This window comes from Coptis chinensis, chromosome 9, assembly GCF_015680905.1.
Source record: "Coptis chinensis isolate HL-2020 chromosome 9, ASM1568090v1, whole genome shotgun sequence".
In the NCBI taxonomy this organism is placed as follows: Eukaryota; Viridiplantae; Streptophyta; class Magnoliopsida; order Ranunculales; family Ranunculaceae; genus Coptis; species Coptis chinensis.
The window spans coordinates 83,794,925-83,822,765 of NC_141464.1; the positions used below are offsets into that span (position 1 = coordinate 83,794,925).

The window sequence follows — 27,841 nt, forward strand, 5'->3', positions numbered from 1 at the left end:
ATTTGAGATGTTCATCTCGAAATTGGACTAGAAAACTTCTCGTGGCGCGCAGTTACTAAAGTTTAGAGGATGTGTACCCTTGAAGGCCTTGATGTGTTCCTAAACTTGAGCATCCAAGCTGGATATATTAACGAACACTGTCTATAGTCCAATCAACTATGCCTCAAACACCTTCTGAGTTCTGAACATCTGGATCCAACTCCATAGAGCTAAGACTGGATCCAGGTGATTTTTTAGGCAAACTCCACTCTACATACTAATATCTTTTATAGGGAGATTTAGCCCTTAATACTAACTGGGATTAGTTGAGTGTTGTTAACGAAATAAGGAAGGGATTCACTCAGGCTGAGTCTAGACATGGATGAGAACAAAGTAGAACTTAGAACTGATTCCTTACAGAGCCGGCCAACTATAGCATTGAACAACAGATTAATCTCCTACAAGGTCCCAAACCCTTAGAATTTGAGAGAAGAGAAACCAGCATTGGCTACTCATCACAACGTGTGCTTTCCGGAAATTTCGTCCATATGTCAAAAAAAGAAAGACACATACTGACCTTGACCCTTCTAACATGGATAGAATTAAAACACATGGTCCAGCACAAAAAAAACTCCGAAGAAAAACAAACTCTCTCTCTCCTCTCTCCTCTCTCATCTCTCATCTTTTCTCTCTCTCCACCAGCCAATCACAATTGGATGGTTTTTTTTGCTAGTCCATATGGTGTAGTGGCGCCCTTCTAATATAGATATGTCAATCGCAAGTTCGTTTATAGATTCATTCCGTATGAGTTAGCATGGTACCATTGTCATATCAGTGATCTCCCTTTGTGTTTTATATTATGGGTTAACTAGTATTACACCCCCACTAGATTAGCCAATTAGGACACAAAAAAAAAAAGTTAAATTGGATCGAAATGGGAGGAAAGTCCATAATTCCCCATCTAGTGGGGAGCTAATTAGCTCATCTAGTGGGGGTGCATTACCCTTATATTACTGGCTAGCCGACAATGATTGGATCTTGATCTGTATTAGCAAGCTAACCCTTTTAACCGCCTTTGAAATAGCTCTGCATTGCCAGACTATCCGGAAAATTAAAATCTTAGCTGGGTAGAACCAGATTGGAAGTGATCAATCCAAAGTCCAAACAACCAACCATTCTGAAGTTCAACTCAATTACAGGTCCCCGAGAGTGAAGTTGTAAAACAGTCCTAGTTACCTATCATGTTCTAACCACTTACCAAAGAAAATAATATGAGTCATGTGTTGGGCGCCACATGAATTGGATTGGGCAGCCTCCAGCCCAAGCCCAAACCCAACAGTGAAGTCCAAAGCAAGCCCAATACACCCCCAACCTAAATCGCGCATAACCGGTAACAACATTTTCAACCGGTATCATCTATCTCGCGCACTCACCAAAAAAACCAAAAACCGTACCTTTTCTCACCGTTTTAATTTGAGTTTGGGCAACCACCATTGTTGTTAAGAAAGTGAACTATTATTAAGAAAGCAGTATTGTTAAAAACACTCGTATGCTCTCATCTAATTTGAGTTTGGACAACACTCGTTTTCTCTCTTGGACAACACTCGTCTACTACAGATTTGTTTTCTATCTATTCTATTCATTTTAATTCATTTTATTCAATTTTATTTAGAATGTGAAAACCTAAGATTGCATTGAATGTTGAAATCGATCAGTTAGGAATAAAGTTGAGTGTTTGTAGTAATTGTAGTGTTTGAGTGTTTGTGTTATTCAACTATCCATCTTAGAGTGTTTGTATTTTGTGGCACTTGTAATGTCGAAAGAATTGTAATTTAGCTCGAAATGTATAAAGCATTGTAATTTAGCTGGAAATGTATAAAATAGGTATGGAAGCTTAATTTGAGTAGTAATGCAATATCTGGTTTAATACCAGAGTTTGTTGGTTAGTTTTAGTTCGATTCTATTATCTATTGGAAATTGTTAGAATTTAATGGTGTTTGATTTTTCTTTTAATAATCTTAGTGGAAGTTTGTTTCGTTATAGCAATGGGTTCGATTCCATCACCAAATTGACATTTGTTCGATTAGTTTTGTTGGTTAGTTTTAGTTCGATTCCATTACCAATTATGACATTTGTTTCGTTGCAAAGTAATCCTTGTTGGAATTTTTGGAAGTTTTGGAAATTTGGGAGTTTTAGAAGTTCAAAAATTTTGGAACTGTAATAGTAGTTAATACTTGTTTTATTTTTCTTTGTAGCAATGGATGCTCGATCAAAGAATGTCAAGAATATAGCTAAATCTACATTCAAGGGTGTACAGAAGTTGTTTGGTGGTTGCGGATCCTCTTTGGATCGCGGTGACGCGCCTGAGCCTGAGAAGTAAAGAGATAGGGGGTCGAAAACAACAGCTTCAATCCGTAGAGGCGATAAAAAAGCAGATGATGTTGATCCTACTAATGTAGATGATGTAGAAGGAGAAAAGAAGAGAAAAGGGGGAGCGAGCACCTCGGCCTCAGTGTGTAGAGGGGACCACAAAGAGGTTGTTCCGAGTAATGTATATACTGAGAGTGATAGTGAAACTGAGAGTGAGGGTGATATTAATGTAGATAAAGATTTAGATGATGTAGATAAAGATTTAGATGTAGATATAAATATAAATATAGCAATGAATCATGGGAAGAGTGTAGTTGAAAATGATGGGGATGACTCAGGTGAGAATGAAGATGATAGGGAAGAGTCTGGTAATGAGAAGGGTGATGAAGAGGATGACAATGATGAGGAGGATGATGATTTGGAAGAATTGATGGAAGTTGAAGCACCTGTCGAAGTTAAAGCACCTCCAGTGGTAGACTATATGTGAGAAAATCCAAGGATGATTTTGAGTACACACGAGGTGTATATGGTGGTGGCCCAACTAAGTCAGAGCTTCTGTATGACTATTCGGTGCATGTGGCTCGTGATATTTGGGAAAATAAGGTATTATCATAAACTTAGTATCTTGATTTTCCTTTGTCATTACGAAACCCTTTGTTTCTCCTCATTGAGTCCTTGTTATTTCAGGCGGAGCACGGAGTGTTGAAGTGTGTTCCACATCTATCCAAGTTAAGTCAATAGGATCTCAAGAATGAGTTCAAAAGATCTCTCAGATTTGAAAATGAGCTTAAGAGGACTGGGTTTTATGATCTGGTATTTAGGTGTTACAAACATCAAGATCCGGCGTTGGTCTCTGCGTTTGTAAAGAGGTGGCATCCAGAGACCAACACCTTCCATATGCCATTTGAGGAGATGACTGTGACTTTGGATGATGTCTCCCAAATCCTAGGCATCGCGATTAGAGGCAGAGCAGTGCGAGGGAACACGGAGTTGACCCGTGAACAATCGGAGAGTCTCCTACATTGTCCCCTGGGTGTCTTGCAGCCTGTGATTAAAGCGGAGATGGACGCGAGCCGGTTCATTTCAAAGGTAAGGCTGGAATTCCTGCGGAGCCAATTTGCTGGGAAAGTCCGCGATAAGGATAAAGATAGGAATGTAAAGGGGAAGGTGTCGACTTTGGTAGAGGTACAGCGGGCTGTAAGAGCTTATCTACTATTTTTCTTTGGATGTGCCATCTTCACCGACAAATCTGGGACTGGAGTGCCTATTTATTATTTGAGGCTATTACTGAAATTCAATGAGATCAGCGAGTATGCGTGGGGTGCAGCAATTTTGGCCTTTTTGTATAGAGGACTTGGGACTCCCACGTGTGCGAAAGTGAAAGGTGTTTCAGGCTTCCTGACTCTTCTACAGGTAAAACTTAAATATTTTGCATATTCTTTTAATGTTAATTATATTATTCTATTAGTATGTTAACTGTGTGTGTATATATCTAGGCGTGGATCTATGAGTACTTCCCATTATTCAGGCCAATCCCAAACTTGGAGTATAAGTTGGTTGGGTCGCGTGTTCTTAGACACATAGTTAGCGTTGTGCACTATGAGAACTCATCTCATGCATTGCAGTATTATCGAGTGATAATTGATGATATGACGGTGTTCAATGTAAGTATTTTAGTTTGTTTCAAAAAAAAATTAGTAATTTATTATTTGAGTATGTGATTAATGACACATTTTATTTTGTTTAAGGTTGATTGGCGTCCATACGATAATGTCAAAGCTATACGCCCAGTCGATGACATTGCCTTTTTTGAGGGAGTGATCTGCTTTTTTGACATTGTGGAGATTTACGCCGTTGCAAGGGTCATGCGTCAGTTGGGTCATGTGCAGTTTATACCCGCAGCTCCTCCAACACCAAATTACACAACCAGGACTATAGCCGGACGTGGGTATGAAGTGAAATGGACATTGACAACTGTTTGGCCTGTATATTGAGAGTCGTGGCAGAATCACGTGATCCAACCCAACAGTCGAGGACCCATCTGTACTTATCCATGGGAGTGTCATCCAAAGTTCCAAACTACATGGAGTGGTATGTGAGGCATTCTCACATTCGATTGATAAATCCCGAGTGGCTTCCTATCCATTTCTCCCTACAAACACTTCCCACTTGTGCACCGATTGTGAGCATTGTGATTTTCTAATTGTGTTTTGGTTACGGTCTTTTAAAACGGTAATTAATAATTGTTTTGCATTCTTATTTCGACATAACAACGTCATCGATGAAACGAGTCACTTGCTAGAGAGAGGTCTGCAATTGGGTGGGAATAATATTTCTCAAGAAGCAAGGTCCTCGTTCGAGGAGGCGTACAACTTGACTAGGTGCAAGTACATTGGTGGGCGATACAATTATCACAATTGATTTTTGAATGCGGCTTCTGATTTTGATGTAATTTATGTATATTTGAATTTGATGTATTTTAAAGTGGAATTTGATGTATTCGAATTGAATTTGATGTGGAAATGAATTTGATGTGTTGGAATCCAATTTGATAATGAATTTGATGTATTGGAAATGAAAGTGGGTGTGGAAATGAATTTGATGTATATGAATTTGATAGTTTGAAGTGGAATTTGATGTTTTGAAATGAATTTGAAAGTGTATATGAATTTGATGTTTTGAAAGTGGAATTTGTTTGTTTTTTGGATATGAAAGTGTTGTAAAAACAAAATGAAATTCTAAATTTTTTTTGTCTAAATGACCCAGCCACATCGTTCCTTTGAATTTTCCAAACGACCCATTCAGATCGTTTCATGAAAAAACAGAGAGCTCTGTCTCAAACGACCAACTCAAACCGTTTGGTTCAAAGGTCAAACAACTAGTTCAGACCGTTTCATGAAAAAAATAGAGAGCTTTGTCTCAAACGACCAGCTCAAACCGTTTGGTTCAAAGGTCAAACGACTAGTTCAGACCATTTCATGAAAAAATAGAGAGCTCTGTCTCAAACGACCAGCTCAGACCGTTTGGTTCAAAGGTCAAACGACTAGTTCAGACCGTTTTGTTTGAAGCTTAAACGGCTTCATCATGTCGTTTGGGGTAAAATCAAATCAAATCAAATCAAATTACACTTATTCCAAATTACATCAAAATATCATATTGACAACATTATATAACTTAGTCGATCACTCGATTGTCGTCCGAATCAACTGAGTTGATCACTCAATTTCCAAATCAAAACAAAGGAATCTGGTGGTGGTACTAAGTTACAATCATACTCCTCTCGAAGGTAGCTCTAATCTCGGACATCTGAATCTCTAGAATCGGGTGGATTAAGCTAAACATACTTAAAAATCATGACAGTTTGCATTTCCTAATACACGCTTCACCTGAGCATGAGACCCTTCAACTCTATTAGTCGTTGTACTCCCAAAGTGAATATGTTGGTCAGTCCAACGACATATGAATCGATCCCTGTGAGGAAACCAAGTCTCTCCCAAATAACTAACAAAATTGGAGTACTCAACCCTGTAATATTTTTCCAAAGCATCCCATCTTCGCTAGAAAATAACCTCTGTCTTCGATTTGACTACAGTGTTCCACAAGAACTGGGACTTCTCTACAAGTTCTGTGCTTGGAAAAATATCGTAACATTTTGAAATGACGCACATATCGATATGCCATCTATATAGATGCTTGTGTGCATCAAGAAAAACTTTATCAGCGGCACTCATCAGGGCCAAGTCCCTGTCAGACACGATCACGGATGGGCTTTTGTCACCAAGCAAGCCATTAAACTGACACAGGGCCTACTCATAGTCGATTATTGTTTCAGACTGAAGCAACACCTTACACACGGTGAAAGACTTCCATGTTGAACTCACCCCCAACAAACTGTAAGAAAGGCAACCGATACCTATTAGTTTTGTAGGTAGCGTCTAACATGAAAACTGTTGGAAAATTCCAAGCCAACTTAACACCTTCTGGATGGGCCCATAACAACCCCGTTATCTCCTCGGTATTCTCATCCTCTCTCAACTCCTCAAAATAATATTCTTTTGCTAACAACTCACACAATCTCTTCAATTATGTGAGACCGTCCATATCCAATCTCCTCATCACCTTCTGCCTTGCAGTGTAGACTTGGGATACACTAGATATGTTTTCATTATACATATTCTTGATGGAATCCAAAATTTGTTTAGGCTTTATTCCACACTTACTCATCTCTGACAAGTACTCAAACTCTAGAACGGTCAGACGAGTAGCAAATGCATGTCCTTCAAGGGTCTTCACCAATACATGATTATGAATACCATTTCTAACTTCTATTTTCCAACTATCGACAGTGCCGCGTTAGAAAACATCTTTTAACTTAAATGGACATCCCGATTTCTTGGTTCCCGACTTTCTCTTATTAGCCCTCCCTTCGCCTTCCTTCTTGTGTGACCGATACACATCCGATCACTCGCAAGCCAAAATCAATCTTGCTACTCGGTTTCCCTTAGCATACTCCGACTTTTCAATTACCACAACCACATTAACTTGTTTTCCTCTAGCAGTTGCCCAACCAATTGCCTCGCTACGTGTCTGAAAGACTTAAACACATAAAAAACAACAACTATTCCATTTAGAAAATCAAAAAAATGAAATCAATGCCTACTCCATCATACCTCTTCCGTAGTAAATATTTCTGTTGTATCACTTAAAATCGGTTGACAACCTACGTCATTCAAGTTTGCAGAGGATCGGTTCTCGGATCGCAGCAAAGGATCCTACATATAGAATAAAACAAGAGTCTAAAACAATTTGTGTAATGAGGGATTTCAAAGTCACCAAAAAAATGAACTTCTCACTAAATTTAGTCCAAACGACCCAGCCACATCGGCCAATAGGGTCCCTAAACGACCCAGCCATGTTGGTTGCTAGAGTCCCCAAACGACCCATAGGTGTCGTTTGGGCTTGGGTTCTAAATGTTGTTGATTCATTCATTCATTTATTCATTCAAGTGTTTTGCATTCATTCATTCTAATCAATGCTCTCTTATAGATTCATTTATTCATTCATTGAATCAAGTGTTTTGTATCCATTCTAATCAAGTGTTACCTCATTATTTAAGTTTAGTTGTCTTTGCCGTCGACGATTTCTTGGCATCTCATTTGCTCGACTAGTCGCATCTTCTATTTCTTCAACTTCTTCACCTTCACCGTCAACATTTTTTGTCACTTCTTCACTTTCTATTGGTTGGTCTTCACCTTCAACATTTCTTTTATTTTCTCCTTCTCTAATTTGTTGTTGCACCTCAAGCATTACCTCAAATACTTCTTCTTCATCTTCGTATTCCATTTAGGATTTTGATTGGGTTTTGATTGAGTATGAAAATAGTAAGGAGTAAATGAGAAACTTGAGTATTTTATTTAGTATGAAAAAAAAAGTAAGAAGTAAATGAGAAACTTGAATATTCTATGTAGAGATATTTGAAATTTTGATATATTTCGAATAATTAAGTGAAATATGTTTGTAAACCCTAAACCCCAAACTAGTTTATTATTCACAATTGAAAAAAAAAATGAAAAATAACAAGTTTAGATATAAAGCAAATTATTGTTTTAGATTTGGATAATTGAGTGAAATATGTTTGAAATTAAATTTTTTTTATGTCGGTACGAAATTTGTAAACCCTAAACCTTAAACCCCAAACCCCAAACCCCAAACTAGTTTATGATTCACAATTTGAAAAAGAAATTGAAAAATAACAAGTTTAGATATAAAACAAATTATTATTTCGAATAATTGAGTTAAATATGTTGGTACGAAATTTGCAAACCCCAAACCCCAAACTAGTTTATGATTCACAATTTGAAAAAGAAAATTAAAAATAATTAACAAACTTAGATATAAAACAAATTATTATTTCGAATAATTGAGTGAAATATGTTGGTACGAAATTTGTAAACCCTGAACCCTAAACCCTAAACCCCCAAACCCCAAACTAGTTTGTGATTCACAATTGAAAAAAAAAATGAAAAATAACAAGTTTAGATATAAAACAAATTATTATTTTAGATTTTTGGCATATTTGATTACATTATTTTATATTTTGGCATATTTGATTACATATTTTAACTTTGTTATATAGATATTATCTATATAACAAAGAAGGGTAGAGTGGGTTGACAAATTCCACCTCATAAGGTGATACGTGGTCGTGTCACCCCCTAACCATTGCCACTAAAATGTCATTTTGGGATGAGTTAACAAGTTTTTTTGGGGTGAGTTTAAAAGTTTTTCCCACCTCACCCCCCCCCCCCCCACACACACACACACCCACACCCACAAAAGGCCTGGACTGTTTTTGGGCTGAACTTGTATGGGTTGTTGGGCTCTAGAAACATGAGTAGGGGGCGGATGCACGCCTCTTGGCGCCAGACTGCGTTACATTATCCGGGGCGGATACGTGATGAAGCTTCAAAGCGCACGATCTATGTCGCGTCTGCAGGGATCGCATCGGGGTGTGGTTGGTGCGCGTATCTGTGTCGTACGGCATGGGCAAATACTAGTGTCATAACAAATAAAGAGTGCAGAGTGCATGTAATTGTGTTGGTGCAACTAATTGTGTTGTTCCTAACCCAATTTTTTAAATCGGATTTCAATTTTGCTAATTCAATTGGGATGTATTGATCATTGATCATTACTAATTCAATTTTGCAGATCATTGTTTAAATAAATTATTGTACAATAATAATCGATTAATGATTTGTATTATAAGAAAAGTGTTCGGTGTTTATGTATAAGAAAAGTGTTCGGTGTTTATGTATAAGAAAAGTGTAATTGGTATTTATGTAATCAATTTTTATTGGTTAATCAAGAATTTCCTTGGTTTAGAACTTTTCAATTATTTTAGTCCAAACGACTCTCCCATGTTGCCCCATAGAAGCCCCAAACGACCCAGCGATTCTGCTTACATCTGATACCAAACGACATGGTTAGACCGTTTCATGAAAAAAAAACAGAGAGCTCTGTCTCAAACGATATGGGCAAGCCGTTTGAGTGTACACTCAAACGATATGGTGGTACCGTTTGAGTGTAGTGTACACTCAAACGGCACGCTCAGACCGTTCCATGAAAAATCTAAAGAGCCAATTCTCAAACGACTATGGAGGACCGCATGGATGTACAATGGAACGACATGGTGGTATCGTTTAAGTGTACACTCAAATGATATAGTGGTACCATTTGAATATACACTCAAACGACCCGAGGGTTTCGTTATTGCGAGACCGGTTGAATTGGTTGTTGGGCCTAGACTTTGATGGCAAACTTGTAATACGACATATTTGTAAAATTTTTTTTTTTTTTTGGGTTGCCTATTTTTTTTTTTTGGGTTGCCGAATCCAATTTGATGAGTACCCAATTAAACTACCAATAATATCTAGATCACCCATCCTGATTCCCCAAAAGAGTTGCTATGAAAAGGATTAAAACAAGAGCCTATGAGGATATTCTCGTGGTAGCCCAAGCCAAAAACAATTGAACTTCTTTTTTAAAAAACAGCTCACAGGTGCTTCTAATATATTATCCCCCTAAAACGTAAACACCCCCTAAAACGTTTCAAACCTTTAGAGAGAAATACACTCACCTAGTATTCCTGGTTAACAAGACAGTAGGGAAGTGCTGTATGCAAAAACGTGTGCCGCTGCAGTTTCCGTTCACAAGAGATCTGAAGTCTACACAATTGTTTAGGATGAAGTTGACCAGCAATTGTAAACAAAGGCAGAAAATTGCCTTTATGTTAACCCATTAGCATGGGAATTTCCAGAATAAACTGCAAGGTCATTATACTTATACATAGCTTCCAAACACAAGAAACATTAGTAACTAACCAATCTAATATACACGAGATATATCATGTCCTAAAACAGATCGTCTTGCAAACCAATAAACATCATATTGATCATTGCCTAGGAAGTGGTGGTGTTGGTTGCTGATGGCTTCCATAAAAGCCAATCCCAGAAGACTGATAGTAGCCTCCTGTTGCTGGTTGCTGTTGTGACTGGGATTGTTGTGGCTGCGGTGGTTGTAAAGGCTGTTGTTGTGGTGGTTGCAGAGGCTGCTGCTGCTGCTGCTGTTGCTGAGTGCCTTGCCTTGTTAAACCAATCACCATGTGCGTAGGTAGGGGAGGTGGAGGAGGTAGCCCATTGGCACCATACCCATAAGCTGTAGCTCCCATCATCACATTACTTGACTGTGCATATGAATGAACAAGTGGAGGTGGTTGAGATAGTGGAGGTGGAGGCGGAGGTGGTGGAAATTGATGATGCATCTGAATGGCCTGAGATGTGGATTGTATACTTGTACTTGAGGTTTGGGATGATGTGGGAAGCTCGTCAGGCAAAGGATGCTGTAGTCCTTGTGTGAAGTAGTTCGAACTGACCATATCAGAAACAGGCATTGGTTTCTCAAGTTTGGATCTTTTCTCTGGAGAGAAGACAGGTAAACTGGGTGCATAGCCACCACGCTTTAGGCCACCACTCATAGAAGCAGCTTCTTCAGCAGCTAGAGATGAGAGAACGGAGGAAAGCATCTGCGCAGAGGATGTCATTGCAGCTAGCTTGGCAGCAACAGCTGCCGCTGCTGCTTTCTTGTTGTCATCATCTGTTGAGACTTTTGGGGTTGCAAAGGAAGTCAAGGGTTGGGGTAAAGAATGTTGAGCCTTGGTGGTAGTGGTTTCAATCTGATGTGTTGGACCTGGTTCTTCGACACACATTTCTGCTGATGCAGTGGGGGTAGTTAAAGAACCGGGACCAAGGACTGAATATGAATTGAGCCTCTGTCTGAAATTGGTTGCTTGCTGTATATGGGCTTGAGCAACCTGAAACATACAAAAAAATCAGGTCAGACAAATAAGTAAAATAACAAATTACAAAACTAAATTTCAAGTTAGATGGTTAAAAAAAAAGTCAGCACTAGCAGAGAAGGACAAACAGCAACCTATGACTCGCTGATACGAATACGATCACAAACACTGTTTCAAGAAATGGGGTTACTATATCCACTATCCTGCTTACTTTGAATATGCTTTCATTATTATTCTAATGGGGAACATGCAGTAAGTAATCCAGGTTTCGCCTAAGTTTTAGACAGCCTTCAGTTTAAACCACTTTCCATTAACCTGGCAAGTAACAAGTTATCCTCTTTACCTTATTTCTACTACTTTTGAATGTATCATTGTCACGGACAGCCTAACTAAGGGTTTTCCAAGCAATGTATCATTGTCACGGACAGCCTAATTATGGGTTTTCCATGCAATGCCTCAATCTCGCGTCTTTCTTTACTTCCTCATCTCTTGAACCAGAACCACATGAAGCTGGGAGTTTATTTTTCTCCCAAAATTACTATCCTTCATTTGCTTCCAGCATTTGTAGCAAAATTTGGACTGCCTAAGTCTCTTGGCATCTACAAAGAAAATCAACACAAAAGCTAAAAAAAAAAAAAAAAGAGGACCACACTCTAAATGTGCTATATCCTTAAAGAAATGGACTGAAATACATGCATTATGGATGTTGATATCACACTGCTAGCTAAAGATGAAGATACAGTATCTAGATAGAAACAGTACTTTCAACACCAACACCTAAAAAAGAAGAAACAATAGAGAGGGAGTGGAACCAATCAAGTTTAGTATAAGGATGATAAATGTATTAAATAAATAATTAGAGCGTCCAATGGAAAAGATGGGGACAATATAGCAATAGGCCTAAATAATACATGACAATAATGTTATTTCTTGAAGCAAGAACAGTGAAAATATTTAACAGATTTATTAGAAATCTACACCCAAACAAGTCTTTCAAAAAAAAACTAGAGACATTAATTACGTGCAGAAGAATTAAGAAAAGGTATGAATTGAGTGTTGAGTACTTGAGTGTCTCAAAAAACTAAGAACATCTGAAATAATGTATAACGCCAACTGAGCGGAAACATAATTTTTTTTTTATCCGTAAAATTCATTCATTCATTAAGACTTCAAAAGTTTACAATGAGTGTTCCTCGTAGCAAGACACTACAAGCTACCAAACTTACCTTCCCAATACAAACCCATTTTACAAAACAGAAGTGTCCCAATTACATTTAAATCATGTGCATGTGCAATCATGTAGCTCCTCTTTAATCCCTTCCACAGCCTTATAGCCCCTCTTCCACTTGCTCCAAGGCCCACGTATTTCTCTCTTTCCACAAGATCCATACAATAGCACTAGGGAGATGCTCCGCTATCCATGTGGCCTTTCTAAAGAGTAGTAGCTAAACTATCTTTCTACTAAGCGCCTCCTTGATATTAGTTGGTATCCTACAAGGTTTGTTGAAAGATGTGCAGAAAAGCTTGATCACATTCTTTGAGAAGGCATAAGTGAGAAGAATATGGCCCATACTCTCCTCTTCCTCAATGCATAGAGAACAACTATTATAAAGTTTCACACCTCTTCTATTAAAGACATCTATACTTTTGATTCTCCCCATATAAAAGCAAGCCAACAAAAGAAAGCCACCCTAAAAGGAATTGAACTCCTCCATATCAATTTTGTAAGGAAAGTTATGGAACATATACTCATCTCTTAGGGTATTTCAAGATAAAATTCTTAGCCAAAGCTTGGTAGAACAACTTCACCGAGAACTCCTCCTTATTGTCCCACACCCATCACCTCTTATCCCGGCCCCAAACTTCATACCCTCTTGATAAATGATTCACAAGTATCAATCTCCCAATTGTTCAACTCCCTTCATAATATTACATTCCACTCCACTCCATTCACCCATCCACTCAAATAATCCGCTATCCTTGCATTTTTGTTATTGGCCAACATATATGTCACGAAATTGCTCCCACAATAGTGAGTCTCACACCCAACTATCATTCCAAAAAGAAACACTCTCCGGAACCGGGTGTGAAAGTAACTCCTTTGAGAAAATTATTCCACCCATTAACACCCCTCCAAAACATGATCCCATATGGAATTGTAAGTTCCTTTATAAACCACTTACTAGCTCCCTCACCGTACCTATCAACCACCATCTTTCACCATAAATACTTCTTGTCCTCCCATACCTCCACAACCATCTCACCATCAATGCTTTATTCATAAGCAAAAGTTGTTTACATCCCAACCCTCCTTAATCAATTGGAAGACAAATCCTATCCCACTTGACTAAATGAATTTTTCTCTTCTCCCCCACACTAAATAAAGCCCCTAAACAACTTCTCTAGTTTTTTCACTAGTCCCTACGGAATTAGGAGATAAGAAATAGTTACGGATGTTACTCAAAGTAGCTTTGACAAAAGTGCACCTCCCTATTTAGATAGGCATTTAGTCGTCCACCCCACAAACCTTGAAGCAACCTTCTTGGTCACTTTTCCCCAAATTGCTTTTGACTTGCCTTTAGCTCCCAATGGAAATCCCAAGCACATTGTAGGCAACACCTCCACCTCATACTCCAAGACATTTGCTATATCTACCAAATCACCTACCTCCACCACACCATAAGTTTTGGATATAAAAAAAAAAAATCTTCAACTAGGAGATCTAACTCAAACCAAGAAAGAGTATGCTTAATAATGAGTATTCTTAATCGTAGCACTAATAAAAAACATTGTATCATCCGCAAATTGTAGAAGAGAAACAAAGATAGCATCTTCCCTATTTGTGGCCTTGAACCCATCAAGGAGACCCCTGTGGAACCAATAATTTAAACTGAGGGGGGATGCTAGAAGCATACTGCATACTATAACTCTCATTTATATATCGACTCTTGAAAATTTGGTCTCTATGTCCACTATTTCAGCATTTCAAATTATGTCATTTGTACACCAACACTTTGTTCTTGGGCACCAAGTCAAAAGTTTAGTAGATTTAGAAGAATGGGGGAAATAAGTGATTTTTATTATTAATATACGCTACATTATATGGATGCCCACTACTAGATTCATGTATCCGTAAAGCGTTTGGTTTTCATTAATTGTGGTAACCTATTTATGATGTAAACACTACATAATGGGTACACAAAATGTGAATAGATGTAGAAGAAATCCTTTCTATATTCCATATATTTCAGTCTCTAATTATATAACACGTTAATAAGTTATCAGCACGCTCTAACCATCTGAGCATTTTCCATATTGAAGTGTTTTGCTTAATTGTTGTGGTTTAAAGGTTACATCCAGAAATTAAAAACACCAGGTAACTTTATTATCCTTGAAGATGCTAGATTTATGCTTTGATATATGAGTTTCAACTATAACTATATATATATATATATATATAATATATATATATATATATATATATATATATATATATATATATATATATATATATATATACAACTTTGCTATGTTATTTACACTTATTGGAGTTTATTTTGATATAGTAGTTCACTAAACATGTCAAACCTCACAAAACTCAAGTTCACCGCTCTTGATATTACTAGAAACAACTACCTTTCATGGGTTCTTGATGGCCGAGATCCATCTTGATACGAAAGATCTTGGATCAACGATCAAATAAGCAAATGAGGCGTCCCCACATGACCAAACTAAAGCAATGATATTTCTTCGTCATCACATTGACGAAGCACTAAAAGCTGAGAATCTCATTGTCAAAGATCCACTTATTCTGTGGAAAAGCCTGAAAGAAATATATGATCACCCGAAGGCGGTATATCTTCCAAAGGCTAGGTTTATATGGATGCATTTGCGAATTTAAGACTTCAAAACCATTGCTGAAGACAACTTTGTGTTATTCAGAATTACCTCATAGCTGAAAATGTGTGGTGAAGAGATAACTGATTCGGATATGATGGAGAAAACTTTCTCCACACTACATGCATCTAATGTACTCTTACAGCAGCGATATCGAGAACTTTGGTTCAATAGGTACTTAGACTTAATATCTTGTCTCCTTGTGGGCTGCGCAGAATAACAAAATTTTACTTAAAAATCACGGAGCACGTCCAACAGGATTTAAGATTGTCCCCAAAACTACTAGTGTTTCATTCTATGGTCATGGGCATAGCCGCGGTTATAAACGTGGACGTGGACTCGTGGAAACTATTACAATCATAACAACCACCAGAAGTGGGAGACTTCTGGATCAAAAGAGGCAAAAAGTCAGCAGAATCAAAAGAATGATCCAAATGAAGCCCTTTGTTACCAATGTGGTATACCTGGGCACTGGTCACGTTGTCGTACATTTAAGCATCTGGTTGACCTCTATCAGGCATCTCTCAAAGAAAAAGGAAAGAAACTTGAGACAAATTTTATAGACTATGCCACCCCAAAGGCGAATGTCACTCACATGGAGGAGGCCTCAGACTTTTACAAAGATTAAAATACCAATAGGACCAATGCTTGGAAAGGCGTACTTATATTAATTGTTATCATCTAGTATTTAATTGTGTACTTGGTTAATGGTGTTTTTGAGTTTCGTTGTTATGTTAACTTGGAACATTATATAACTACAGCCTATGAAGCATGGGCACTGACACTGACACGGACGCGGTGACATGATCATATCCTAAATAAGGGTAGGATGTGGACACGACAAGGACACCTATATTAAATGATATTTTAATATATGTTTTTGTTGATGTAATATTAGATTTTAAGTCATATCATATCAATTCAAGATTCATAAACATAGTTACAACAAAAGGGTACATAAAGACATCTCACATAACTATAAAAGTCATGTCAGAGTCCAAACCTTGTCTAAAACGCGTCCAAACTGTGTCCAAATCGCGTCCAAACTACCCTAACACGTGGGACACACGTACCACATTGGACACGTGTCCAAGCCGTGTCTGTGTCCATGTCCGACATGGACACTGGAATTTTAGACGTGTCCGTGCTTTGGAGACTACAGTTTTATAATAATCAAGCTTATTTATTTTGCATTTTTCTCATAGAATACTAGATATGATGCATCATTCAAAAGGGTTACTAAAAGAAGTCTAGCAGATTGCGCAATCACACACACCATTCTTCAAAATACGAAATATTTTTAAATGTAGCATTGCTTGAAGCCAATGTACATACAATAATAGAAGGCTAACCTAATAGAAGGCTCCGGAAGAGCAGATATTGTACTACCAAATGGAACAAAGTTCCACATCAAAGATGCATTATATTCACCAAGGTCCAATAGGATTCTATTTAGTTTTAAGGATATCCACAGTAATGGGTATCATATTGACACCAACAATAAAAATAAGGTGGAATATCTATGTATCACCTCTTTAGTCTCTGGCCGGAAGACCATTTTAGAGAGACTTCCTGCTTTCTCATCTGGTTTTACCACACAAAAATAAGGACGATCGAAGCCAATGTTGTTATGAACCAGAAGAAGTTCACTAACAAAAATATTTTTATGTTGTGGCATGATCATCTTTTAATATCCGAATCCGACAGATCCACAATGATGGATAACACTAAAAATTCAAGAAAAGCCCAAAATATATCCGAATCCGAACCCGACATACCCGAATCCGGACATACCCGATTCATTGAAAATCAACCCGAACCCGATAATCCCTAAAAAAAGTTCAAAGGATTCGGATTCGAAGCACATCCCCGTAACATGTATTCCATAAAATTGTGTTGATCCTTGTATAGACAAACAATCTGGACGAATGTGGTTTGAACGTCTAAGTGATTACCTTCTTACAAAAGGCTATCTCAATGATCCCATATGTCCACGTGTGTTTATCAAAAAATCTGAAAAGGGATTTGCAATAATTTCAGTATATGTGGACGACTTGAATCTCATTGGAACTCCAGAAGAGTTAGTAAAGACTGTTGAATATTTAAATAAAAGAGTTGAGATGAAGGATCTTGGAAAAACCAAATTTTGTCTCGACCTACAAATCGAACATCTTGCGTTGCCTTTGAGGAACCATCGACCTGGGATTGATTTATTCAAAAGAATTAACTAGTAGGTCACAATGGATGGGATATGCAGATGATGGATACCTTTATGATCCTCATAAGGTGCATTCACAAACTGGGTATGTTTTTACTTGTGGAGGCGCTGCAATTTCTTGGAAATCAATGAAACAGACATTAGTTGCTACATCCTCAAACCATTCTGAAATACTAGCACAGCACGAAGCAGGTCGGGAATGTTTTTACTTGAGATCTTTAAATGATCATATCCGAGGCACTTGTGATCTCCACTCATTGACTGACACACCAACTATCATATATGAGGATAATGTTGCATGTATTGCTCAAATCAAAGGTGGGTACATCAAAGGTGATCGAACAAAATACATTGCTCGAGCGTTCTTCTACACATCAGCTCGAGAAGAAACATATTATAGATGTCCGACAGATACGTTCAAGTAATAATCTTGCAGATTTGTTCACCAAGGCACTCCCGACATCAACACTAAATAAATTGATACATGGCATTGGAACGCAAAAGCTTAGGGGGAGCATCTACATCAGGAGGAGGAACATCTACATCAGGAGGAACATCTTCATCAGGGGGAACCTCTCCACACAATAAGATTATCGAACACCAAGCATGTGGTACTCTTTTTCCTTAGCCTAGGTTTTATCCCAATGGGTTTTTTCTAGCAACGTTTTAACGAGGCAGCTTACACGTCCAACACCATACTAAGATTGACTGAATTTGCACTTTTTTCCTTCGCTTAGAATTTTCATACTGGGTTTTCCGAGCAAGGTTTTAATGAGGCAAATCTCTTAATTCTTGGCGGTCATCCAAGGGGATGTGTTATAAATATACGCTACATTATACGGATGCCCACTAATAGATTCATGTATCTGTAAAGTGTTTGGTTTTCATTAATTGTGGTAACTTATATCACTTGAGTTGCCCCATTTATAATATAAACACTATATAAAGGGTACACAAAATGTAAATAGATGCATAAGAAATCCTTTCTATATTTCATATATCTCACGGTGTCTCTAATTATATAACAATAACAATTTTGATGATTTTTTTTTGTTTTTGCTAGTTAAGCTGTAATAGATATATATATACACAGTAGAATAAAAGTTACATTTGTTTATAGAGGAAGGGTAGCAACATTTGATGAAATCCCTGACGATGATTTATTATTTACTTTAATGTAAAACAACTTTACAAACGATAACAAAATGACAAGACTTCAAGAGATCTTTAAAAGTGAAATGATAACACTCCAAAACCAAAAGACTACCCATAATGACCATTTCTAATATCTGGGAGATAGTGACATGACAAGAAAAATTGGATCAACGTGGATGAAATGGCAACAGAATAGAGACATCTTATGTGATAAACTCATAAAAGGACAACACATAAATTCGAAGCTATATTTCACATCCCAAATGTTAGGCCAGCTAAGTTACAAGGAGCAAAGTGTTGGGCTTAAAACAACAAAAACAAAAGCAGTGCAATGAAGTAGCTAAAAAGGAGGATGAACAAATGACTGTTTTTCTGTCTTTGTTTACAGTTACCGACTTACTGTTGCTTCCACCAAAAACTGTGCGTTACTTTACCTCTAAAAGATCAATATACTGCAATTATCAAAATGCACCCTCAATTTAATGGTGAAAATGGACAATCAACAACTTTTCGACTGTAAGCCGAAGAAATCTTTTGACAGGTTTTTCACTTTTTTGGGAGGCTGATGTATATTGATAGGAGATCATCCCCGTAAAAGATCAGATTAAAACTAAATTGCTAAGGTGTGTCAAACAATCATGAGTATACACATTTTGACCATGTCCAAATATATGTATCTACATACGTATGTGTATCTATTGACATTAGAAAAGGAGGGTGGGAGGGAGGGAGGGATAGAGAGAGTAGTGATTCGTACTTGCATCTGAGTATGTATGTGATCCAGCTTTGATTCCTGAAAAGACAGATTTCTGAGAAACTTAAATAAGTAGAATAGCAAATGTAAGTATGAAAAACCAAGTGGCCTAGGCCTCCAGAAAACCTGCTCTTGAAGCGCTTCTTTAAGCTGACCAACTAAGGCATTTCTAGATGCCTCAACACTTTCAAGTTGCTCCATGCACTGGCGAAAAATGTTTTCCTGCTCCAGTAGTTCATTCCTCAACGTTGGTACCTGTTGGTTTCCTAAATAAGAGGGCACACGAATAACTATCACAGGAGAACACAGAAAGGCAATTATACGGAAGACCGCAAATAAAATTGAGTCCACTGTACTCAGAATCATCTCTTACTACCAAACTCCTTATTAATTAATATGACATGTCTCATAAAGGTTACCCAGGGTAACAGAAAACAAATGAGGGCATGAGTGGGAGTTTACCCCAACCTCTATTTTACGTGTGTTTTCCCCTTGTTAGACAAACAGTCCCTCTCATGAAAACACATTGTTTACCTCCCTATCAGTTCGATCTTTTGGAATGAAGTGGTTCTTAACATGGCGTCAGGCTGGCAGATCATTAGAGGTCATCAATTAGAGTCTCAAAGCCTTAAAGGATGTATAAAAGCCTAGAACTGGTACGAGCAGGAAGGAAAAGTGTTGAGTATTAACTATTTATAGAAGAAATCTAATTCCCCCCTTTGCCTTGTTGTGAGTGGAGAAAGCCGATTGAGTGTTAGTGTATTCCCAGGATTGTAGTTGAAATCTAAAATATGGATTAGAATCTTAAGTATGATTATGATAGTGGTTAGGCTAGTTTGAATTGGTCAAAAAGACAGCTGAGAGGAATGAGCTTGGCAACATGCCCAAGAGATGCTAAATGCAAATGGGCCGGCCAGGAAATATATTTTTAATCAGAGAATGGGCCCATAGGCAAAACAAAAGTTTCCAACTACGGTTTTAGTTAGTCCCGGACTCTCGAGTGGGAAATACAACTGTAACCCGTGGGACTTGAACTTGTGTGCAGGACAAGCAAACACGATTTAAGTCATTACCAATATCCACTCATCACAAGTTCACAACCACATCATGTTCTAACTTGTGCCATAATTTAATATATTCTTACAACTCTTTACAAATTCAAACAAAAAACCATAAACAATAACCAAGCATGTGATTTCACTGACTTGCATGTACAGTTTTAGATTGTGTACCTTCCAATTAGGATATGAATGTGCATATCATGAAGATTAAAATGTACATGCATCGAGGTCTGCGCATGTGTATCATGCACGTGCATAGTGGTCTATGCATGTGTGTTAAACTAGTAGTTCAAGCTTCCATCAACGACAATGATACCGGAACCAAGATAAATCACACAAATAACACAAGATTCGAGAATTTCAGAAATAATTACTCGCATAATTATTTACGATCTTTAAGTTGAAGAAATAGACTTTAAAGATTTTCAGGCACTCTGCATGGTTTTATGCACATGGACAGCTAAAGAAAACAATTTTAGTAATAATATTGAATTTTGATATGTTTGTGCATGTGGTTGACTGTGGAAAATATTTTGTGGTACTTTGTGTTTTCGAACACAAGCAAAGATGTGTACAATACACGTGCAATAAGATCTATGCATGTGCATACGCACACTGTGGAAAATATTTTGTGGTACTTTGTGTTTTCGAACACAAGCAAAGATGTGTACAATACACGTGCAATAAGATCTCTGCATGTGCGCACGCATGTGTGTTCTGCATATGCATGGTGATCTTTGCATGTGCAATGTACTTGGCTTTTCACATAGTAGTACATGTATAAAGGTTTATGCATGTCTGTTTTACACACACAATTGTCAACTCGTGAATCGTATCGAGAATAGTTTTCATTTTTTAGCGAATCGAGAATCGTATCGATTCGTATATCGTAAGATTCACAAAATATATAATATATTGGTATTTATAGTAATATTCATGTATATAGTAATACATACTCCATTTGCAGTAAGATTTGAATGTCCATAACTAGAGATGGGCCACCTATTTATAAAGAGAATAGGATGGGCCTATCGAGAATAGTTTTCATTTTTTAGCGAATCGAGAATCGTATTGATTTGTATGTATATCGTAAGATTCACAAAATAGATAATATATTGGTATTTATAGTAATATTCATGTATATAGTAATATATACTCCATTTACAGTAAGATTTGAATGTCCATAAGTAGAGATGGACCACCTATTTATAAAGATAATAGGATGGGTTGTGTTAAAAGGAATTTTATATGCAATTCTTAGTTATATATATTTAGAACACGGCCCATATAAAAGAAACCCAATCAAGTTAGAAACCCAAGATCTGGTTCAGTATGTTCTCAACCCAGCCGCCAACCACACTAAACAGAAGGAAACAAGACCTGAATAAATCAGATCAAAGAAAAATTATTGAAGAAGAAAAATGCAAAGCTAGCACCCTTCTCCTTCTCTCCTTCTGTTTTTTTTTCCTTCTTTTTCTGGCCTTCAATGTTTTCTCGATCTGTTTGAACTCAAAAGTTCGCATTTTTTTTATTTTTGAGAATCGTTGAATCGTAAGATTTTGCGATTCATTGATCGCAATTTTTGCAAGCTATGAGTTTATGATACGATTTGACTCTTGGACCCTTCTACTCGATTCAAGTCGTATGATTCGGGAATTGTACGATTTTGATAACACTGTTTACACATACAAAAAGGTCTACTGCACATACGCATGTGTATGAACGTGGAAAAGTGAAGTTCTTTTATTTCACATGCAAAGTGGTATATGCATGTGCACATCACACATGCAATGTGGTATAGGCATGTACACGTCGTGAGCCGCTGGAGAAAAGACGTGGACACGTGGCAGCACAAGTTTTAAAGTTAAATAATAATGTGTAAACTGACCAAAATAACCCCCACCGAACACACACCCCCCAAGTTTAGTAAAAACTTATGCCTAAACTAGCTTTTGAAATTATCCTTCAACCATCATTAGAAGTTTGACCCTTAGAGTTTGTCCTAAAACCATAATTCAAATTGCCCTTGCCCTATTAATTCAAACTCCATAAGTCAAATTTCTAACTTTGCGATTTTTAATTGGGCCTTTGTATGCATCGGCTAATGGAGTTAAGATATTGGGATTAAGGCCATGACTACATTGTTACACAAATAAATGTGACCCCAGGCTGTGGAATGTCTTTGGGCCGGTGTTTGGGCCACTTTAGTAATGGTCAATATAGGTTTACTGTAACGATCCGCCTCATCCTGTCAGGTTAATATTGTCCCCACTTAGCCACTGCGTACCTCCAATAGCGTCTGGTTTTATCCCGAGGAGACTTCCCAGGAGATCACAAGGTCACACATCATGGGATTGCTCCCACCTAAGCACGCTTAACTGCAGAGTTCTCGCCATCCTGCAGCCAAATGTGCATAAAAAAGCCTCGACATTATGAAATGATGGATTACCTTTATCCAGGATCAAAGGTGACTCCCTAAGCAAAGTGGGAGGCTCGTCATACCCACCCACCACCCCACACCTCCTCCACCCCAAAAAAAAAAAAAAAAAAAACCCCTCACAAAATAAATTAATGATGTGCTGTGCACATATCAAAACCCCTAGCATGACTGGAAAAAGGGTGAATGATGGGGGCAATGACAGGATGAGGAGCCCAAATCTTGTCGAAAAAGGAAAGAAAGTCTCCTGTATGCTAGCAGAGACCAAGCACGAAACAAGGAAGTGATACACATCTTCTTGGAATAATGAGGTGACACACACACACACACATCAATTTACCACACAAACAAACAAATATTGGAGAATTCCTTAACTTCACTTATAGGTATAACATGCTTTAATTTGGTAAAATCTTGTGGCAAGGAAGGCGTCAAAATGTATATCTTACCATGCGTTGAAGCATTCTCAATATCTTTCTCCATTTGTTCCATGCGATGTACTGCAGCATTACATTTGCTCAGAGCATTATCTTCCTTGAAATGTTCGTCGTGTAATGAGTGAAGTGCAGAAACAATTTTTTCCGGCGTGCCTCCAACTGCCAATTTCTGAATTCAAAGTAACAACCATAAACACCTTCTGTGTTTTAAGTTTACAACAGAGAACTAACATGCAGCACATTCATCTGATTCACAAACAAACTGAGATATTGAATTGAAGTTTCTTACTATTCTTATTGAATGAGCATCCTTCTTCACTATTTTTATGGGATTCAAACTCTTTCCATTGTTCTCTAGCAAAGGAGGGATGTCTTTACCCAGCATTACATCTTTGAGACTCCGACCACGAGATCCGAAGACTTTCCTTTCGTCCCATATGTCCACCTGAGTTTTTAGTAAATTAAAACAAAAAACAAAAAACAAAAAAAAAATACCAACCATATAAAGATACATGTTGCCGCCAAAGAAAATTGTTAAACATTGGCAGATTCCTTCCCCAATCTAGGCTGCTCTGTGTGGTGAACATGGTCAAGTAAAAGTAGGTCATTTATCACCCTGGACTCAAATCATTCAGTCTCCACAAGTTTTTTTTTTTTCAGTATTCAGTCTCCCCAAGTGACAAACAAGGCTAACCTTTTTGCCACTACAGAGCCACAAAAATTAATCTAGATTAGTTGACTACGTGTATGTAAAATTAGCATTTGAAAGCCTCATCTGTATTGCATTTTTTACCCATATGTGATAGACATTTGAAATCAAGACGGTGAATCTCTAAAACCGTATTGCAAAAATCACTGAAAGTCAATCAAGGTTTTCAGTGGCCCATCGGTCAAGCTTTGAGGGCTTAACCCCAAGGTCTTGGAATATATCACCACCTGTGACGGTGAGGGGGATTAAGGTTGTAGGGGTAGATTTTAGGATAATTTCTACCAATAAACGAAATAAGGGAAAAGAAGAAATTTCAATAAATGCAGTATAATTTCAAATGTTCACAAACCAAAGCTCCACTCAACAGAAGGTTTAATCAACAAATAATAGAGACACCAGAAATCACTTAATGAAAAGGGGGGCATTTACCAGCCTGGAGACAGCATTCTTCCCAATGTCATCACCATTCTCAAATACATCTTTGAGAGCTGCTGGTAGAAACTTCCAGAATTCATTTACATACTCACTTCCTTTTCGCCTACTATTTTGTAAGATGTCATTCGCCAAATACAGGAAAGAAACACGTTGCTCTTTTTGTGAACTGGTGAACAGCTTATCCCACGTTTCAACAACCTGTTTGGCTCTCTTCCGATGAAGAACACACCACTGTGACAATGCTGCTCTGATGTTAAGTAAAATCAACTCAGAAAAAGGTCACAAGCACAAAAACTATATAAAAGGGGGAGTGGAAAGAACAGAAGGCATCCACCAATCAGAAGAAACAAAGAAAGACAAGAACAGCACAAAAAACGGGATGCAAATAGAACTGCTTTCTAAATCAATACCTAGCAACAAGTGCCACAGCTACCTAAATATAAATGCTCAAGAAAATATAATAAAGAAAACAATATCACTATACACCAAAGATCTATTAGAACTTTTGGAAAATAAATAAATAAAAAACTAGCCAAGCAAACGAAACTAACAAGCAAAAATTATGTGGAACACAAGCCCAGGCTGCAAATCATAATAGGCACCCATTACCAGATAAGCAACACTTGAAGACTTCTGAACGACTCTACTTTCAACTTTTCAAGAATATTAAACGCAGATGGCCAACCCTAGATTTAAAGTATGATGACAAATTTCAAACTGGACATGAAATTTCTCATAGGAATATCAGGGTAAATCTAAACGGCTAGGGACTATCGGACTAGGCATCAGATACACCACTTCTCAAGATAACTATATATTTGGGCAGTTGCAAGGCATTTTGACAATAGAAATCCATATAAGTAATAACTAGTTACTAATGAAAAAAAAGGACATAGGTAACAAGTATACAAAATCACAAACCAACTTTAATGGACTAGATAATGGCTCCCAATAGATGCAAGACCATCAAGGCTACTGTACGTTATGGGTTGTTATCAATTATTTGAGACTTGAAGTGAGAATGGAGCGAACAAGAGAACCTGTTGAAATGCAACATGTTTATGTTAGGGGAGTTTTGGTAGTTGAAATATTTTCTTTTAACCAATGGACTTTTGTAAAAGTTGAAAAAAGGGAGTTACAAGAGAAAATATGTGAATAAAATTCAAGCATGGGTCTTCTGGGTAAGTGACTAAAGTTTACTGAAGCGGGAAATGGGCCTTGTATTATAGACCTCTCTCCATGTTTCATCTAAAATGGCAGACTCCTTGCTCTCACCTTTAATAGCGGATATATATATATATATATATATATATATATATATATAGAGAGAGAGAGAGAGAGATTACGCCTTTTAACTTCACTCCCGTTTCGGTAGGATTGCTCCCACGGACCCAAAGCCGAACTAGTTTAGATCCATTAGGCCTTTTAGTTTTGTTTGTGTTATTCTTAGGGTTGTGAAGCTACAAATAGCTATACACAACAGCAGCATGATTATTTAGACAAATATCAATCTCAAACCTATTATCCTTCTTGTTTTCAATTTTCAGTTTTTTCTATAATATTATATTCTAATTCATCTAATTCTTAATCTATTTTCATCTATTCTAATCTCAATGAGATCTCTGAATCTCGTTCTTCTAAATATCTATCTTTGTTCTTCGTTAGGGAGAGAGCGAAGGGATATTTCTCTAAACCCTAAACCCTACAGTCCAACCTTCTCCTAAAGAAATAAATAAAACACGAATCAGACTGATCTACGCATCAAATCAGCGACAATTAGTTTGTGACACCTATTTCTCCTTATGTTTGTGTGTGTGTGTGTGTGTGTGTGTGTGACCGTATCAAAAGGTGACTTGTGTGTTCAAATAACATCTGATTCACCGTCTTTGATGTTAAGTTTGGAAGGTGATGCACAAACTTCAAACAGATACTATGATTGAAAGATTGGGTAGCTAATCTACAATGACATCCCTGATACATGTGCAGTTTGATTTAGGTCAAATGTGAAATATAAAAATTTGTGATATAGTTCGAGTGTAGTGAAGGATACATTCAATGCTCTGTTGAGAACTGTTGAGCTTGGAAAGCTTGTCAGTTAAAATCTGTCCACTAAAAGCGTTTGTCATCTTTCCAATTGAAAAGCAATCATCTAATATTCCTGAAACAGAACATTAGGTTAAAAAGTATTTAGCATTTGAACGGAACACAGAATATAAATGCTGATGTCAAAAGAAGAATTATTTAAGATATGGAAATTATTATAAGGACATATGATAAAAACTAATGTGGGAAAGAAAGATGTAGTAGTGGTAATGATGGAAATGAAAAATGTAGCAGCTTAAGTAAAAAAAAATATATATAACTATGTTGGCTTGAGAGAGTTGCTTTTTCAGATAAATAAACAATCGAGGTTGATTTATTTACTTGTAGATAAATATTGAATTGTTAGGGAAGATGAAGTATCTTGAAGCCCTATCCTAAAATATTTCGGGGGAATGAATATTCGGAGTTAATTGAATTGAATTGCGAACACAATGGCTGGCGACGTACCTTTTTGAGTTCCGAGCACTTAAAATCTCTTTCGGAAAACAAACCCTAGTTTATGGTGGGAATTACTTTACGCGGGGGAGAGAAGAAGCCGTTACTTCGATTTGACCTAATTATATATTCTTCAGAAGCGAACCAAATTCCGAACCCCAAACATATTTTCACAAAAATAAAATTCTCTTTCTTTCGTTTTTTTTAGCATGTGCTCCTTTAGAGTATTTGTCTTTGGGGCCTCTCCTCTTTGCAAATTTCATTAGTCTTTGCACCCTCCGATTGTTCTTCAATGGTCAGTTAAAGCTCCAGACCCGTGTTACTTAAAAGTTAAAACAAACCGTCGATTAAAGCCCAATTATGCCATAAATCTACTTTGATTTTTAATTTTCCCATAAATCATTTTTTTACTCATAATTTCGGCTCAATCACATATTTTCATTAATAATTTCGACTCAAACACACATTTTCATTAATAATTTCAGCTCAATGACAAATCGGGTTGATGTCATTATATGTAAATTTCAAATTTTAATAAAAAATATATAAATGTAAATATATTGACACCAGCCACATATGGGACTTGTGGCGAAATTAAAATTGAAATGGACTTAGGGCGAAATTTTTTGGAAATTTGAGCTCTCAGCCCAATTATTTATACTTAAGATGATATTGTGATTAGCAGGACTGGCTCTGTGTTTGAATGGGCCCAATGCAAGGTCTGCAAAATGAGGCATTTATTTTATTTTATTTTTGTGTGGGTTTTAACACTATAGTTGGTTTTTTCAAACTTAATAGGGCTTTTATTTTGGTTTATATTTGGGGGACAACATTGCCAGGGGGCGTCCCTAATGATTAGTCAAGATAATATTTTTCATATCATTATGGACTCGTTGGGGGCTTAATCTTGGTGTGACTAAAACAAATATCTTAAAATAAGTATCTACTTCTAAGATCTGGCATATATATATATATATATCAACTTGCAAGGGCAATT

The 27,841-nt window shown here is 37.2% G+C and overlaps 1 protein-coding gene across 1 annotated transcript; it reads right to left on the minus strand.

Moving 5' to 3' along the window:
* Positions 1-10,084: 10,084 nt before the first annotated feature.
* Positions 10,085-27,146, minus strand: LOC147478908 (uncharacterized). Its single transcript, XM_086582220.1, has 8 exons — positions 26,857-27,146; positions 26,357-26,464; positions 24,301-24,548; positions 23,452-23,607; positions 23,175-23,331; positions 19,354-19,493; positions 19,231-19,266; positions 10,085-11,218 (listed from the first exon to the last, which is right to left on the minus strand). The coding sequence occupies exons 2-8, from the start codon at positions 26,430-26,432 to the stop codon at positions 10,301-10,303; spliced, it is 1,731 nt and encodes a 576-aa protein (XP_086438346.1). The 5' UTR covers positions 26,433-26,464; positions 26,857-27,146; the 3' UTR covers positions 10,085-10,300.
* Positions 27,147-27,841: the final 695 nt, after the last annotated feature.

Bases quoted from the DNA above. Each gene is read 5' to 3' on its own strand.
- LOC147478908 (XM_086582220.1), bottom strand. From the start codon at position 26,432: ATGACAAACGCTTTTAGTGGACAGATTTTAACTGACAAGCTTTCCAAG. The intron at 23,608-24,300 runs GTAAATGCCCCC...CTAAAAACTCAG, and splicing joins AGAATGCTGTCTCCAGGCTG to GTGGACATATGGGACGAAAG. The intron at 23,332-23,451 runs GTAAGAAACTTC...CTTTGAATTCAG, and splicing joins ATGCTCATTCAATAAGAATA to AAATTGGCAGTTGGAGGCAC.